The 17,164-nt window shown below is 47.2% G+C and overlaps 1 protein-coding gene across 2 annotated transcripts; it reads right to left on the bottom strand.

Annotated features, from left to right (window-relative positions):
- Positions 1 to 5,135: 5,135 nt before the first annotated feature.
- RAD21L1 (RAD21 cohesin complex component like 1) lies at positions 5,136 to 17,054 on the bottom strand. Of its 2 annotated transcripts, none has more exons than XM_071759555.1 (13): positions 16,244 to 17,054; positions 15,068 to 15,197; positions 13,648 to 13,747; positions 12,556 to 12,662; positions 12,010 to 12,195; positions 11,320 to 11,412; positions 10,800 to 10,913; positions 9,563 to 9,792; positions 8,187 to 8,289; positions 7,257 to 7,396; positions 6,462 to 6,554; positions 6,090 to 6,164; positions 5,136 to 5,384 (listed from the first exon to the last, which is right to left on the bottom strand). In XM_071759555.1, exons 1-13 carry the CDS (start codon positions 16,454 to 16,456, stop codon positions 5,196 to 5,198), a joined length of 1,773 nt encoding a protein of 590 aa, XP_071615656.1. In that variant the 5' UTR covers positions 16,457 to 17,054; the 3' UTR covers positions 5,136 to 5,195. The 2 variants fall into 2 exon arrangements, with proteins under 2 accessions (XP_071615656.1, XP_071615657.1); XM_071759556.1 differs by having other exon boundaries at positions 6,462 to 6,551.
- Positions 17,055 to 17,164: the final 110 nt, after the last annotated feature.

Here is a 17,164-nt window from a genome sequence, read left to right as displayed (position 1 = left end):
TTTACCGAGTCCGCAGAATCCTCGGGAGAGGAACGGTGCCCTCCAGGCGGGTCCCTCCCCATCGGGCTGGGAGATTTCCAGCCTTCCAGGACTAACAAGATTAAAAGCAGAGGGCAACGAGGGGAGGGAAAGCACAGCTTCCTTCTCCCAGGGAACAAAAGAGGCTCCTGAGGACCACCCACCACCACCACCCCCTCCTGCCTTTCTGACACGGGCCCTGCTTTTTCTTCACACTAAAAATATGCAAAGTGCTGAACAGGGCAAACACACAGCAACCTGGCGCAGGACCGAGCACTGCATCTCCCAAACAGCAGCAAGGCCTGGATCAGTGTTTGAAAAGGGACTGGGATGCAGTTGGGTGGTGATGGGAAGGGTCAGAGTGCCACAGGCACCATCAGAGCTGCTGGAGGCAAACAAGGGCTGCACGGACCATGTCCGTGCTCCTCCTGCTGCCACCAGGGATGTTCTGAGAGCAGGGAGTGTCCCAGGGACCAGCGAGATCTCCTGGGGCTGAGAAACTCAGCTCTGTTCCAGCAGAGATGGGCTCATCCTAAAGCAGGCAGAGCTTCTCCTGGGTCCTGGACAGAGGGAGATGCTCCAGTTCCAGACCAGAGCAAAGTGCTTGGGGCAAGAGCAGGGACAAAAGGCACAGAATGTTTATGCAACACCCCCAGAAAAATCAGTTTTGCTAAGAGTTGTTGTATCACGTAATGAAGCACAGGAGCATCTCCTTTTATCCTCCTGTTTGTTACAAAATGCTGAGTTGACACCCAGAGATTAACAGGAAAAGGGAGACCATTCAGAAAGATCGGGTTATGCAGCTCATCACTTTTCCAGCTGACCTGGCTGCAGTGCCCAGTGGGGAGGGGGCAATTCCTGGCCCTGGTTAGCTAAAAAAATAGGTGCTGGACCAAAGGGAACAGGCTGGTCTCTTGCTGGGGCCTCTGAAGGAGAAGGGAAAATGGGAAGGAAAAAAACAGAAAAGAGGTTCATGGCAGATGCTGTAGCAGCAGCATGAAAGCAGCCACAAGATTAGGAGCAGGATACCCAGGACATGGCCCCTGCAGCTGTACCCAGGGCTGGGAAGGTCAGGATGCCTGTGAGGTTACACCTGCAGTGCTGGGGACCTGTGAGCAGCAGTGTCAGGATACAGAGGCAAAACCATGGAAGATAAATCCCATTTCCAGCCGAGCAGCCCCTTCCCCACACAAGGGGGTCTCCCCTCTCTACCATCCACCTTGAAGGAAAAGATGGTGGCGAGGGAGGATGAACCAATGGCCTGTTCCAACCAACCTGCCAAAACCTCCAGCATCGCCCCCTCCCCAACCAGGCACCTCTGGGAACCAGGATTTGCACCTTCCCGCACAAGGTCACGGCAGGGCACACCCATTCCCGAGGGGGGGCAGGGATTTTATAAGCGCAGCAGCGGGTTCCTGTGCCGGGCCCGCAGCACTGACCTTGCGGGAGGAGAGGGAAGGAGCACCCGGCTCATCACCCAGCGCCGGGATTTTCCGTGGCCCTCCCGAGCCGGAGAGTTAAGCCATTAAATAATAAAACCTCAGTTGCACAAAAGCTCCTGCAACGCCCCAGGGTGCCAGGAGAGACGTTTGGATGGTGCATGAGCAGATGCGGGGCTGGTGCATGTGATGCGGGTCCGGTGCATGCAGGGAGGGTCCGGTGCATGTGAGGGGGGTCTGGTGCATGCACTGCAGCTCTGAGGAGCATCGCGTGTGCCCGCTGCGTGCTGTGTGGGTTCGGTGCCCGTGGTGCAGGGCCGCTGGTGCATGCTGTGTGTCTGGGTGCATGCAGCATGGGGCCGGTGAGCGTGACAAGGCTCTGGTGCGTGGCACGGGGGTCCGGTGCATGCAATGCGTGTGCGCTGCGGGCCTGACGTGTGACCCCGCCCCAAGCATCCCCTGTCCTTTGGCCCCTTCCCTCACCCCCCGATGTGCAGCGGCTCTGGCACCCCCGTTCTGCGTGTCCCCTCCCCTTTGCTCCCCCCTCCCGGAGCCCGCAGCCACAAAGGGCTGAGTCACGGTGGCCGCGGGGTCCCGTCGCCCCCCGCCCGCCCCCCGCTCACCTTTGCGGGGCCCCGCCGATGTCCGGGGGCGGCGGCGGCGCCGGCGGGGGGGGGCTCAGCGACCTGGCAGGGAAGGGAGAGAACGGGCGGTGAGCGGGGGCTGCGCGGGGCACCCTCAGGACTCCCAACCCCCCACCCTCGCCCATCCCCGCTCCTTCACCTGCGCCGGCCTCCATGGGTGCGGGGGGCGGCCGGGGAGCGCGGCGACGGACGGAGGGATGGAGAGATGGAGGGATGGAGGCAGGGAGGGAGGGATGAGCCTCGCAGCTGCGTAATTTACCTCCCTCCTCTGCGCTCTTAAAGCGACGGCGGCGGCGCGGGTGACACGCCCCCCCCGCCGGGTTTCCCCCCGTTTCTATGGCAACTCCTTTCTGCCCGGGCGCAGCGCCCCCCAAAAAACCCCAAAAGCGGGTCTGGGAGGTCCCATCCCCCTCGGTGCTCCCGGGCCCGGCGGCGGGTCGCGTTTGGCTCCTCTCCCCGCGTAACCCCGCAAGAGGAAGGGGGGAGCCGGGGCAGCCCCCTCGCTGCGACCCTTGGAGCTTCCCCTCCGCCTCCCTTCCCGCCGCTGTAATTTTCACCCCACTAACTCCCAAATTCGGAGGACACCGGCGCGCCTAATTAACGACGCACATTTATTAAGCGAAATAAACAAATAAATAAATAAACAACTAAAGATCGTCGCCGTCCGATTTTCAGTTCTTCCGGGTGAGCCCGGTGGTGGCAGCACCCAGCGAAAACCAGCAGGGAGCGGGGTGCCGGTGGGTGCTGGTCATCACCTGCAGGACTCAGCCGGTCACTCGTGGAGCTGCCACCTGCACCCCTCCTGCTGGAGGGATCGAGTGTGACCTTCCCAGATTATTTAATGAGGGAAGGTCTCAGGTGAGGCACCCACTGGGAGTCACCACACCCCGTGCTGTGGCCCATGAGGGGAGCAGCTGGGCTTCAGCTCCAGCTCTGCTGGGGTCACGGATGGGGACATCACCCTGGAAGAGCATGGGGGAGGGGGGGTGCAAATGTGTCCACACCTCAGCCTGGCTGGAGCAGAACCTGCTCCTGGTTTGGTTTGAGCCTGTCCCCTGCCTCAGGAACTCCTGGTTTGGTTTAAGCTTGTCCCCTGCCTCAGGAATTCCTGCCTCAGCACCTCACTGTGCTTCCCCTGCCCTCCCTGCAGCTCCCCCCTGGGTATGTCACAAACTCTGAAATGCTCACGAGTCTTCCCTCAGGACTATTTCCTAAAAGATTTGTACTTCATTGATTCTGATACACAGACTGTTTTCAATATAAATATATATATATCTCCTGCCTCTGATTTATTCCTGCCCGCCTCCAGCCTCCTTTTGTTTCCCTCTTTCCTGGTGAATCCAAGGCACAGCCTCTCTCCTTGAAAGGAAAACTAATGAGTTCCCGCTGGAGCGGCTCTTGCCGTGTGGCAGTTGCAGACACCAGTGCAGGCACCGAGATGCAGAGTCATCTCCCATGGTTTTGGGGGGAAAAACAAGGATTTCTCCTCCCCTCCCAGGCCTGCGGTGCTCAGCTTCCCAAGCCCCTCCTGGCACAGCACCCAGACCCCCCCTGAGCAGGGGCTCCCTGGTGTTAGGGGGGCAAGGGAGAGGTTTTCACTCCCCAGACTCCGAGTGTGGAGAACCAAACCCCTTCCTCAGCCCTGAGGGATGCTCAGCTCGGGAACAAAACTGCCAGGCCTGGCCAAAAGGGGAGAGGGAAGCCAGCAGCTCTCAGCTGCAGCCTGTGCTGGGAGAGCATCACTCCTCTCCTCCTCAGAAAAGGAAAATACCATTTATTTTTGAGATAATTTTCACCAAAAAGGGTCACTTTTATCACACACCCAGAAAAGAAGCTCCTCAGAGAACAGTGGCAAAGGCAGGCTGCTCAAGGATTACTTGTTTTATCAAATATTCTTGTGTAAAAAAAAGGAAAATCAACTGAAATCACCCCCACAGCCAGCCAACCCCAACTCCTGCCAGCACAGGGCCACCTGCTATTTTAAAGCATTTTTGCCCTGAGCAGAACCCTCAAAATCCACCCCTCACCTTCCCTAAACCCTGCACACACAATAAATCAACACCCCATTGGCAGGACATGAAGCACCAGGGTGCAACTAAGGTGAGGGAGTCTCACTCAGCCTTTCAGATGTTGAGAGGATTGCCAAAAACCACCAACTCTGAGCAGGAAAAACACAGAGGAAAGCTTTGGCAGCTGCCAGTTTTGATCCTTCAGAACAAACACCACCGAGCAAAGGAAACCTCATCTTATGATTTTTATTGATTTCCTATTAAGAGACGTCAGCACTGGAGCAGTCTGGAGGGCTGAGCACACACAGCTCTCCCCTGCCTCGCAGGTTTGAGGCAACTGGAACACACTGCCTTTACAAAATGGCAGTAAAAAGCCTTAAAACATATCATAAATTAGCTGAGAGAGGGAAGAACTAATAATATTTCAGTTAAACTTTTTTTTTTTTTTTAAATAGGTCTGCACATAAATAAAAGGGTTGGAGTTTAAATAAATGTGCTCCATGACATCTAAACCTTCAGGGTTTCAAGGAAAGAGGATTTCTATCTGAAGCTTACATGGCTCTTCTAAGGGTGGCTTCACTTCCCTCTGAACACAGGAAAGCAGTGCCAGAGGCAGCAGCTTCCTAGACCTGAAAATACCAATGACTGAACGATTGTTGAAAGGAATAATTTCAAATAGAATAAAGTTTTCCATGAAGGGAGCTTAAGAGATTCCTGTTACTGATGGTGTTAGGTAATTAATGCACACAAGCCTCATTAAAATTAGTTTAACCTCCAAAGCTGGACTCTAAGAAAGCTTTTGAAGGACTTTCATAAAATCCCTCACAATTTCTTATGCAGAATATGTATTTTAGCTCTATTTTATGAACAGAATAAGGAACTACTCACATTAAAAATAAACATGCTAGTGAACACCTTGGGGACCAGTACTGAAGCAGCATGGCTGCACCTGGCAGTGGCCTGAGGGAAAGAGAGCTCTGCTCAGCTACCACACTTTGACAAGACTTTCAATCTTTTTTTATGTATTTTCTGCAAAAATAAAGATAAGGTCGAATTTTACCAGCTGACCCTCACAGCACACGGCTTCAGAGAGTGCTGAACATGGGGCCAGGGGTGGCTGTGATGTCAGCAAAGGGAGCACTCTGCCTCAGCTCAATCACCAGCTGCTTCTTTAGGACGAGGAAGGTGTAAAACTTGGCTGAAGCTTCTTTCCGGTTGCTTTTCCAGCAGAGCTCCCGTAAGCTGAAGGAACAAACCCCAGAGCTCTTCAGGTGCTGCACAAGGGAAGCAACAAAGTCAGTCAGGTCAGCACCACTGCCAGTGAAACCAGCTCCCACCAAGAGACAGTGCTGCCCAGACTATTTTCTGCTTGAACACCTTCAGCAGGGTCTTGTCTTGGCATCTGCTTGGATATAAATGGCTCTTACCAGTTCATTACCATTTCTTACCATTTCATGGCACTGCTTGCACCTCCTTTCACAGTTCAAAGGAATAAAACCCACTCTGGACCCTGTTCTGTGGGTGCTCAGCCCCAGCCCTACCACAGGCCCTGTCAGTCACAGCTGACTGAGTGTTGCCATTGCTTGTTTTTTCCTGGCTACACCTGTATGTCAGTATTTCTTTGGGGGAGTTGCACAGAACCCTTGAAATAGGCTCACACAAAATATTTTTTTTAAAAAACAAACGTTTTTGGGAGGTGGGTTTTGTAGAGATATTCATACTTCATAGGAGGAAGATATCAAGGGCTTAGCATTGCAGCAAACATAAAAAATTCTGGTGAATCCAGCAGCTCTGGGAGACAACACCACGCCAGACACTCAGAATCCTGATTTCCCACATGAATACCCCAAAAGCACAGTTACACACAGGTGTGAGAGGCAGCAATGTGAGCAACAGTCTAAATAAGAGATTTTCCCACATGGTCCAACTGAAATCAACACCTGGCTTTGGCACCTCAACACAAAATCCAGCACTGGTACCTGTAAAGTTTTCAATAACTGAAGGGTACTTTTTCTTCTTGTTTCTTCACGGTCTTTCTGGTTCCTTGTTAACTCCTTGAGAGAAAACAGAACAGGAAGTTAGATAAGGTGTAAAAAGTAGCACTCCACGATGAGAAAAAGGACAAGGATTCTTGGGTAACTGAAGGAGAAGCTGAGAGGAGAAGACTGCTCTTGTTTCAGAGTGTCTGAGCACTTCCACAGCCAGTGAGTTTCTCACAGAGTGCAGGCTGTGAGTACTGGCATACACCTATCCCTCATTACAGACTGGAAAAATAATCTTTAAATATGTCTAAGAAAGAACAGTGTTCTGTTCTCAGCTGATCTGGAGCTGTCAGCTTCAAGCACACGTACATTTGGGAACTTGGCTTGCTGGGGTTCAGCTTCTGGGCCCAAGGAATTGTTTGCCAGCGAGGAGCTCTCGGAGAAAGCAGTTCCATCCTGCTGCTGGGGCAGAGAGGAGGATCAGTGGGCACCATCCTACATACAGTGGCATTCCCAATTCCAGAAACCTGCTCTAAGAGTTCACTGCAAGAAACATTCCCCAAAATTATTTCCTAGCTGATATTTCTACCACAGTTCTTCCCACAGAGGAAGGCCCTTGCTCGTGGTGTTTCTCCCACAGCTGGATCCAGGCTGGGCTCAGCCCAGACACAGAGCCTACGTTTTCTGCTGCTGTTACATCCCATTTTGTCATTGTTTTTCAACTTTAATGAGCCTCATGTTCTCTAAAGAATCCCCTTGCACGTTACCCTAAATTAAGACAGCAGAAATAGATAATTTGTTATTGTTTGGAGTATTTCCTCAATTTGAGACACAAAAGATAATTTTTATCCTTTACAAAGATGATTATCTCTTCAGTACAAAGAGGCTGCATTTCATATTAATGTTCCCTTTATACTTTAGTGATTAGGCTGTAATCTATACTGATTAATAGACATTTTAATTAATAGCTGGATTCATGGTGAGAATCTTCCACAGTGCCTATAAATAAACTCTCACGACACAAGCTGCTCAGCACTTTATCAGCTGTCTCTTAACATCCTTTTCAAAGGTACATTTGCAATTTTTTTAAGTTGTTTTAAAAGGAACCCTATCACAAAATGAAATCAATAAACTGGGGTCTCTAAAACTATGGAAGCTGCTCACTGGATTTTCACCACAGTTGTCATCAGTTTCTTGTCTTTTATTCTGGGATGTCAAGATAAAGGAACCATTCCTATTTCTAATCCCAGTCTCCAAAGGAGCTGCCTCCTGCAGGTAACTTGGCTCTTCTACTATCAGCATCTCTGTATTGATAAAAAAAATAAAAATAAAAAAACCCCAAGGTTTAAGAGGGAATTACTGTGAATTGCTGTCCTTAATAAAACATTGAAAGAGAAAAATCACACTCCAGTGCAGCACAGTCCTTGAGAGCAGAAGCCAGAAGGAGTAACCATAGAATAACAGGAACATCATTTCCAATAGGACCAGGGGAGAAAAGGAACCTTCCAAGAGAGTTTTTTCTTTTCTAAAAGTTGACCTTCATGGACTGGCAGGAGGTGTTTTTGCCAATTAACCTCTGCAGCAGCCATGCAGGTTGTGTGTCTAGCAGAGCAAAGGAGGGAAAGTACAGCCATCACTTTCTCAGAGGATCTAAAATGAAACATTTCTTTTGGATTGATATTAACCAACTCACAATTTCCAAGATGCCAATAGAAGTTATTGACACAAATTTAGTGAGTGGTTTGATTAAACTCAGAATAAGTGGGAAGCTTTTTTTTTTAAAAAAAGAAAAAGAAAAAAGAAGCAAACCAATTAAATCTCTGGTTTTGTAGACAATTAGAGAAACCAAAGGTGAAACCAAAAATACCTCTTTATGCCACAAGGAAGAAAAAGACTTGTATTTCATTTGTGAGCTAAGGAACAAAAGAACAGCAAGGTACTTCTAAAAACAAAACATGTGAAAAAACATTAGCCACTGATTTCCTTAATGTGTAAGTGTTCTGGCCTTTAATTTGTATAACACACAAACACCATGCACATCTCTCTCTAATGTAAACTAGAAAATATTTTCTAACAACAGAATTAAAATACTACCTGTGGCATCTTGCTCCTCTCTTGTTTCTTGCACTTCAGACTCCTTCTGGATTCCATTTCTTCTCATCTTGAATTCGTAACTCTTGAAGCATTTTGCAAACAACTGAAAAGAATTATTTTTATTTGTTTGCTTTCAGAATATCATGACAGGTATCAACACAGAGGCAGGAATATGAGCTGTGAAATAATTACTGCAACCCAGAATTTAGATATTTCTATTAGGTCAGCACAAAAACCTGCAATTTATTTGGAAAAAGTGATTTCTTTCTGCAGCTTCAACCTTGGCAGTGAACTTCATGAGGAAACACCTTAGGAACAGCTTGGATCGTTTTTCCTTGGAGTCAGCCAGTAAGGAAGGATGGAAGAAAGAAACATCTGCAGTTGTCTGCGTGGATTTCTTGCCCCCTGCACTGGTGTGTGAGAGCTTTTCATCCTCCTAAAGAGCAAGTTGCAGTTCTGCACCTCGACTCTAAGTGGTGAGGCTGTGCTGCTGTAAGGAAGGAGCCAGCTGAGCTGTTTCCTGCAGCTCTGCCTCTCGGAGCTACACCCAGAGCACGCACGGTGCAGATAACACCAGGCTGCTGCGCGGAGTTTACACCCTGGCTTTGATTATCACCTTGTATACACCTTGATCCCTTCTTGAGCTCATTACCAGCTCTGAATGATCCATCAGGGGCTGTGTGGGGACACGAGGGGCTTTGAGGGATCATATTTCCGTGAAACAAAACATTCTTCTTAGGGAAAAAGAGCAGGAAGGTTCAGAGCCAGAGGGGAAGGTGGGCTGGACCACCCAAAAGTAGCCAAAAACAGATCAGGAACGTCCTGGTCCTCTGAAAGCCAAGTCCCTGCCTCCTCTCCAGCTGGAAGCTTCAGCTTCAGTTGGAAAAGTACAAAAGAAATTGGCATTCCACCTTTCCAAAGCTATTAACAATATTACAATAATAAAGTTTAAGCCTTGTGTAGCTTTGAAGTATATGCAGGAGAAAGACATGGTCTCATCATGATGACAGAGCAGAAATAAACCAGAAAACAATAAAACAAAGTAGAAAGTAGGGAAGAAACTGACAGAAACTTTAAAAATTGTGCATTAGTGTAGAATCAGTCAGGTGAAATGCAACATCAGCTCTCAGGTTTATTTGCAATTTTTCACTTGTGAAGATCAAGGCCTCTAGAAATGTTGTTTCTGGTGAAGCAGTTAGTGGGGAGGACACAAACTGTGCTGCAAACCACCACTTTCAGTGACACTACACACCTGCAGTTTGCTGGAAGTCCAAGTAAAACCAAACCTGAAAAATCTCTCACAGTCAGATCCTGGCTGTGCAGCACTCCTGTGATTGGGACAGTGGCAGAGAAAGGGAGAAGGAATTGAGCTTTACCATTTGCAGCTTGATGTGAACCACGGGCTGTGTGGCATGGGACAGCAGCTTATCCACCCCTCCTGATTTCTTCCACATCATTGTTTTTTTGGTTGGGGGTGCAAGGTCTAAGGTAGCAAGGATGTCCCTGCAGTTGTTAAGTTGGTTGTATATAGCAAAGCAGCTGAGTTCCTTCTCTACATCCACGAGCAACTTCCTCTTTCTTTTATTCTTTTTCCTCTGGGTGAGAGCTAAATGGAGTATTAAAAAAAAAAAAAAAGAAAAGCCTAATATAGTCTATTCATGGACCATTTTGGCACAGAATAATCCCTGTGAATCAAAGGGACAGGCTGCTAACCTCCTGGAGCACTGCACAGGCTTGAAAATCAAAGTACAAGTGCACAGGCTGTTTCTCCAAATGTTTTCCTAAAGCCAACTTGTAACCTTGTACAGGAAATTCACATCTGTTTGACTACACAAAACATATGAGTTGTGCACTAAAGAACCAGGAACAGGAGGGCTTAATGAGGACACATGATATGCCAACAAGACTGAAGCTATCTTTAATCCATCAGGAAGTTAATTGTTCCAAGAAGTGCTGATTTACTCAACAGGTTTCATTACCTCATAATTAATATCTGCACTTCTCAGTTTAATCATGCAGGGATTTAATTAAGATGTACACAGTACACAGAAAAGAGAGGCATGGATTGGTTATAGTGCCAGAACTTCCCAAATATCACTTTGGCAGGATACAAAATTCCAGTATTCCAAATTCAACATGAACTTCTTTATTTCCTAACAATGACAGGGGGCATTTAGACTTACCCCCAGAAAAACTGAAACATTTTTCTGTTTTGGGGTCTTATTAAAATTAAAAGTTAGCAAACCAGAATTTTGCAGAGGCCTGAAAGTTTTAAGATTATTATTTTACACAGAAAAATCACAGACCTGTCACCAGCAATAAAGCTGAAATGTCAGTTACACTCCTGAACAGGCCAGGCTCTGCTGCTGGAGCTGCAGAGCAACACAACTTGATTTGGGATGTGGAAAAAACTGTAAGCAGAAGTTTGGGTAGATTGGATTAATAATTCAAAACTGGGTTTCTATGACAGTCACCACAAAATAGAACCCTGACAGTAGGAGCAGGTGAAAATCTAAAGTGAGAATAATCTGTTTTGCAAATATTTTGACTAACAAGAAGAAAACCAAACATACTTAACACAAACATTCAGTAAGAAAGTGATCAAGTTCTGACCTGTATCATCAACAGGCTCCAGCACAAACCCTTCTTCCTCCTTTAGGAAGTGCCTGGTTTCAGCTGCTACCTGACTGGCTTCCCTCCTGGGGGTGTCTGCACAGTGGGACCCAGCTGTAAGAAAGCCCAACAATTAACCCAAATTAAAAAAGGTTTACAAGAGGGAATCACATCTCAATCTCAGGACATATAGAATGGTATCAGAGAAAAAGGGCCAGAATTAGAAAATGTTGATTTTTGTCTTAACCAGTGGTCACTGGTGCTGACACTGCCCACGTCTCTGCTGACACCAGACCCCAAATGGGCAGGTGGTGAAAGGACTGAAGAGCTGAGCTGGGGCAAGACCCCTCCTGACAGAAACGTGTTTTGGGGTGAAAGTGTTGAGTTTCACCAGAGAGCTGTTCCCACTTCCAGGCAGCTGCACAGCAATGTGGACTTTCTGCCAAGGGGGTATCTACAAAGCTGAGTGGGAACAACAGTACAGGATCAGAGGGCTCATGAACAGACACCATGGACTCACTTTTCTCTGGCAGGTCCTGTGACAAAGGACATTCTTCCTCCATATTAAGAATATCTTTCTCCAGGCCATTCTGCTCATCCCTCAACAGGATTTCTTAAATACAAAATACATGGGTTTAATCATTCTAAGCCTTTGTAGCCATGAAGTAACCTCACGTTGCTTATTTAAGGTAAATTCTGCACAAACAAGGAAAAGCTCAGCTTCCCCAGCTGGCTGCCAGTGACAGGTCTGTCCTCAGTGGTACAAAAGGGAGAACACTGGTCTTCATTTTGAGATTTCCACCTTTTCTTTGAGAAGTATGATATTGATTCTGTTTAGAAGGGGTACATCTATAAATACTCTAAAGCATAAGGATGTAGAGGGTACTCTGCTGCCTTTTTTATTACAGCACTAAAGAAAAAACCCACTGTGGTATTTCACCTTTGAAAATGTAAATTTAATTGTTAAACAGTATGTATGAATGCAATGGCTTTAATTGAAAAAAAATCTTTAAAACAAATTTACTTGACAATGTCTAAGTGATTTTAGATTAAGTGACAAGTAGAGAGAAAAAGAAAGGAAATATGAATAAAACAAGACACAGAGGGTTTACGTTTGAAAGCAACCCCTTTCACCCTGTCTTGTTTGTTTTCCTGTGCAAATAAAAAGTATTTTGGAAGAAACTAACCCTTTATCTGTGTCAGACCCTACCAATCATATCTGCAGCATCCTCTTCATCTCCAAAGCAGTCGTGCTCCAAGCAGAAGGTGTCCTCGTGCAGGGCAGACCTGTCCCCACTCAGGCTGGCAGAGTTGGGAGCAGCCACCAGGCTGTTGCTGCTCGTTAAGAAGCTGCTGTCAAAGGAGCTCTGTTTCCTTACTGCTTCTGGTTCTTCATCTGAGCAAACAGAAAAAAAATTTCTGATGCTTCATCTGCATGGATTTTTGAAATGTTTACCCACTTCCTAATTTTTCAAATAATTGTTAAATTGTCGTGAGATATTTCATACCTCGAGTGGAATTAATAATAAACAATTTTAGCTGGTTTAGTAAAAAGCAGGAGGTGTTGAGTTTGATTCCCAGTGTCTGATACATTCCTTGGGCAAAGTACTTACACAAAAATTCAAGTATAAGACACCAGCACGAAGCTAATGAACTTTTAATAATTGCTTTTTCACATGTGGGAAAGACTCTGTACAAAATGTTGCACAAACCACTTTTCCTTATGGAATATTTCTAATTTCTCAACTTTTCTCACCAAAGGCTCTGTCACAGAGAAGCAGGTTGCCTTCATAATCCTCTGCCAGCGTGATGTCCTCAGCTCTGCTCCGATTCAAGGTGAAATGTTCAGCAACATCAATGGCACTGATAAAAAAAAAACATTATACAAAATCTGGGGTGAGCTGAAACCCATTGACATTTAGCTGGAATATGAAAACGTGTTTCTGAACAGTCTTTAATCCTGATGTTTTACTGTAAGCTCCCCAAAAACAGCTTCTGTTCTCTGTGGCACTGAAAGTGCCCTGGTTGATCCTCAAGTCTGTGGAGAGAGAACGAGTGTTTCCCAAAGCTGTTCCCATTCAAGCTATTTAAGGTTTTATTGGTAGAATTCACTGCTTTCCATTTCCCCTGAAAGCTAAAAATAAGCATGTGGAAAACAGGTGCTCTGTGTTCATTAACATTTCTATCTCTAGGGAAGGAGGCAGCTGCTTTCTTTGCTGCCCAATGCTCCTCCACACGAGGCACAGATCCCACCAAGCTGTGATCGGGTACAGGGCAAGACTCAGAGGGCCTTTGGGGGCATCAGAGCCATCAGAAACGTGTCTCACCCTCCTGCTTTTTGCCAGCTTTCTACATTAATGCTGACTCGTGGCTGAAAAGCTACAAAAATTGTGCTGGCTTTTCATCAGGAGCCAAGCTGACCACTGCTGATGAAATACCCAGGCCCAAAGAGCAGCAGAGCAGAAGTTCAGTGCAGTCACACAATGGAGCAGTGCAGCCTCGTGAGGCCAGGGCTGCCTTGGTCTGGCAACAGGCCTTGTACCAACTTCTGTGTCAGCTCTTGAGGTCAGGAAGTTATTTGCAGGCTTCACTCAGACGATTTGAAATGAGAAAATCCTGAAATTCAAGTTCAACACTGTTTCACTGGAAAGATCTGTTGATTAAATGGGCTTTGAGCTCCACAGCAGCACAGCTCCTGTGCCTGTAGCTTTGCAAGGCTGACCTGCAGCTTAGGAGAATTCAGTTATCAAATCAAAACAATTCCACCCAAGTTTCAGCCAGATAATAGCAAGGACATCTTTTACTTCTAAATACTAAAATAAAGAATAAAAAATAGGGAAGCATTTACTTCAGATCAGGTAGTGACGTTTCAAAATCATGAAATTCTTCAGGTAATGTGATGGACTGGTAAGCAGCCTCAAAGTTCTCTTCTGGAAGGTCAACACGTCCTAAAGGAAACAGAGAGCATGGCAAGAAAAGCAGTCAGCAAAGAAGAGTAACGTTCTCCCAGGTGTGCATGAGAAGACCACAAAGCTGTCAGGAAGGTTTGCTGGGAGCCTACGTCAGAAAAGGTGAAGCTCAGGCCCTTTGCCAACAGGACTCCAGAGTGGAATTAAAGTCCTTCATTTGCATGTGCTCTAGCAGGCATGTTATTACACACAGCTCCAGGAGAGTGCTGCTGCTGCAGGACCTGAACTGCTGTAAATCCATCAGGTTCACCTCAAGTCCCTGCAAGGTTCTCACAGCTGACACTGAGGTTTCTCACTCCACTCCAAATGGCTGCATTTCCTTTTTCTCTGCAGTGGCTGCATAATGCTATTCCCCAGCTTCAAATTATTATGAAGTGAGAGTGCAAATATTTGGTAATCAGAGGATCCTGGAACAACTGGGATGAGAAGGGATTTCTGAAGGTCATCTAGTCCAAACTTTTGCTCAGAGAAGAATTAATTTCTAAGTCAGGTAACTTTTGACTATTTCTGCTGATGCAGATTCCACAGCATCCCTGGACAGTCTGTTTCAGCAGCTGAAAGAACTTTTTCCCCCCTTTATATCAAGTTGGAGCCTCTCTTACCAGAGTTGTGGCTGTTGCCCCCTGTTCTTGTGAAGCCCTCTCTAAGCTACTGCAGTGTCATTAACAACAGACAGTACAATGTACTTATTTTTAAGTGTTTCTTCAAGAGACTTCTAAATATTTACAAATAAGAACTAACCAATCCCAATCTTATTCCTGAGATTACTGTAGAGTAGGCATTCTGCAAGCAGACCAGGTCACAGAGCAGTTGCAGGCTGGCAATAGACACTGGTGTCCCATTCTTAGCCTTTTTTTAGACAACAGTGCCTCCCCGTTTGGTGCTGAAGTACCACAAATGCACAGCCCACTGGAAAGGATCCCACCATCTCTCCTGCCTTCCCACTGCCTGCGTGGCTGGAGCCCAAAGCTCACTGCCAGCTCTGGCACCAGCACACTGCTAGACATGTTGTTGGTGTCATCGGAAATTAAAATTAATTATCTAGCAATGGAGGCTGAATTCAAGCTTCTCCTCAGAAGACACTGCTTCTTTGAAAGCAGTCAAAGGCCTGAAATGGAATTAAATTAAGCCAGATTGAACAGAGGAACTAATAAAAGTTCGACACCCTTTGGGATCAAAAATGTGTATTTAACAGAAATACCTAACATTTATTTTTACAGTGAGGTGTAAAGGACTCTCTTCCTTGTACTCAAACTATGACAAGGACACAGAAGGAAAAATGCAGATTTCTGTCCATACCTGGCCTAAAGGCTGTCTTCATTTTTGTCAAAGCTTCACTACAGTCTGCCAAGAGGTATTTTGCTTTTCTGTGGTAAATCCTCACCACTCCCAGCAATAAGTGTCCAGTGGTTCGCAGAGCTATTGTAAACTTGGAGGATTTAAGAAGTTGTTCAGGAGTTAGTAGTTGGTATTGTTGGCAAAAAAAACCCAAAAAAACCCCCAAACATTAAAATGAAATTATTACACAGCAGTAACAGAGTTGTTCTAAAATACACCACTACAGAGCTTGATGAAATTCACTAATTCAGTGAATTAACACTGGTACAGAGCTTCGCAAACAGAAATTTCCAGAGCTATGAACTAAGTTGCTTCTGTTCTTAAATGTTACCATCCAAAGCACAAGTCCTGAACTGGTGCTCTTAGGGTATCTAAAACATCTCAGCTGGCTGTGGACAGTGTTAAGACACCCTGAAAGAGCAAGTAGCTGCACATATCCCAGTATTTGACACTTTGGTAATTTAAGCTACACCAGCTTTGGCCTCAGTAATGCAAATCGAGGCCATAACTACGCCCTTATTTATGCAAAGTCCTCCTGCACCAAGCAAACTCAAGGTGGTTGTGGTGATGCCAACCAGCTTAGAATGGGAGACCTGGAAAAAGTCCACTGACACTGGAGGGATTGTCACACTATCTCAAAAGTTATTTACTACAAGATCAGCACAAGCGTTCACCTCAAATAGTTTGTGCACCATCTCACAGCAGTTTTCTTAGTCCCCTGACATTGGTTAAGCAGCTGACTTGTCAGCCTTTTTGAGACAATTCCCAAATTCTGCTGAAAAATACCTGGAGCTGGTGATCAGAGTCTCCAAAGAAAGAGCAGAGCTACCCCATCGCCTTCAGACCCATGTGCAGTGACCTCTGAGCCAGCGATGCCCACAAAGCCCTCCCTGGAGCCCCATCAGTGTGCAGAAAAACACATTTGGATATATTGTGGTAACATTTTCTTAACACTGCACATAAACGTATGCCAGGAGTAAAATATTTATGTAACCATGTGAGAACTGAATAAAATCAGTAGGAGTTTACCTCACACTGGTTTTGAAACAGCCACACATTTGTCCTACCAGGTCAGCCTCAACGACTGCAATCGCCCCGGCCCCCGAGCTTACCAGATCTCATCATGTAACACCATACCTTTGGCGACATGATTTTTGCAATGGTAGCCTCTAAATTGCACTCAAATATATGAGCTTTGGTGAGTTTCTTCTCCCAGTGGGCTGCGAGCCATATCTTAGCCAAGGGCCCACGCTTGTTGACCAACAAATGCATGTAAAACATGGCGCCTGGGCTGAGGCTGCCACCTCCTCGGGACGTTCTCCTTCCAATGGGAAAAGGGTCCTCGGGCATGAAGCAGGGAAGAGGGATTTAGAGGGATGGAAGGAGGCAGTTGGGTGCTGAGGGGATGGGGGGATTTAGCAGGACACTGAGGGGATGGGGGAACCCAGCTGGGTGCTGAGAGGATGAGGGGGATTAAAGAGGACCTGAGGGAAAGGGGGGACCCAGCCAGGCACTGAGGGGACGGGGGGACCCAGGTTGGGTCCCCTGAGGGGACGAGAGGATTTAGTGGGACCCTGAGGGGACAGAGAGGGGGGATTTAATGTGGCCTGAAGGAATGGTGGGATCCAGGTTGGCCCTGAGGGCACAGGAGGGATTTAGCAGGACCCGAGGAGCTGGGGTGGCATAGCCCGGGGTGGCTGAGGGGACAAGGGGGATTTAACGGGATCTGAGGGGATGGGGGGACCCAGGGAGCTGCTGAGGTGATGGGGCAGGAGGGGTGGTGGTGGGGATTTAGCAGGATCCTGAAGGGACTGGGGTGACCTTGCCAAGCGCAGAGGAACCCGAGGGTCCCTGAGGGGATGAAGGGACCCGGAGGGCACTGAGGGGATTGGAGAGGGATTAGTGGGAGCAGAGGGGCCGGGGGGATGGAGTGGGGCTGAGGGGCTGCGGGGCTGTGGGGATCAGGGTCTGAGGGGTCTGAGGGAGCTGAGGCAATGAGGGGGCTGAGGGAGCAGAGGGGGCTCAGGGGTCTGAGGTGCTGAGGGCTCAGCGCCTGGC

This window comes from Heliangelus exortis, chromosome 16 (genome assembly GCF_036169615.1).
Source record: "Heliangelus exortis chromosome 16, bHelExo1.hap1, whole genome shotgun sequence".
Taxonomy (NCBI): domain Eukaryota; kingdom Metazoa; phylum Chordata; class Aves; order Apodiformes; family Trochilidae; genus Heliangelus; species Heliangelus exortis.
This window is presented reverse-complemented; position numbering and strand designations above follow the sequence as displayed.

What these genes read in the sequence shown, in the direction of transcription:
- RAD21L1 (XM_071759555.1), bottom strand. Translation starts at nt 16,456, where the DNA reads ATGCCCGAGGACCCTTTTCCCATTGGAAGGAGAACGTCCCGAGGAGGT. An exon ending in GGAGCCTGTTGATGATACAG is followed by an intron (nt 9,793 to 10,799) that starts GTCAGAACTTGA and finishes TACTCCATTTAG; the next exon opens with CTCTCACCCAGAGGAAAAAG. An exon ending in AGAGGAGCAAGATGCCACAG is followed by an intron (nt 7,397 to 8,186) that starts GTAGTATTTTAA and finishes TTATCAATACAG; the next exon opens with AGATGCTGATAGTAGAAGAG.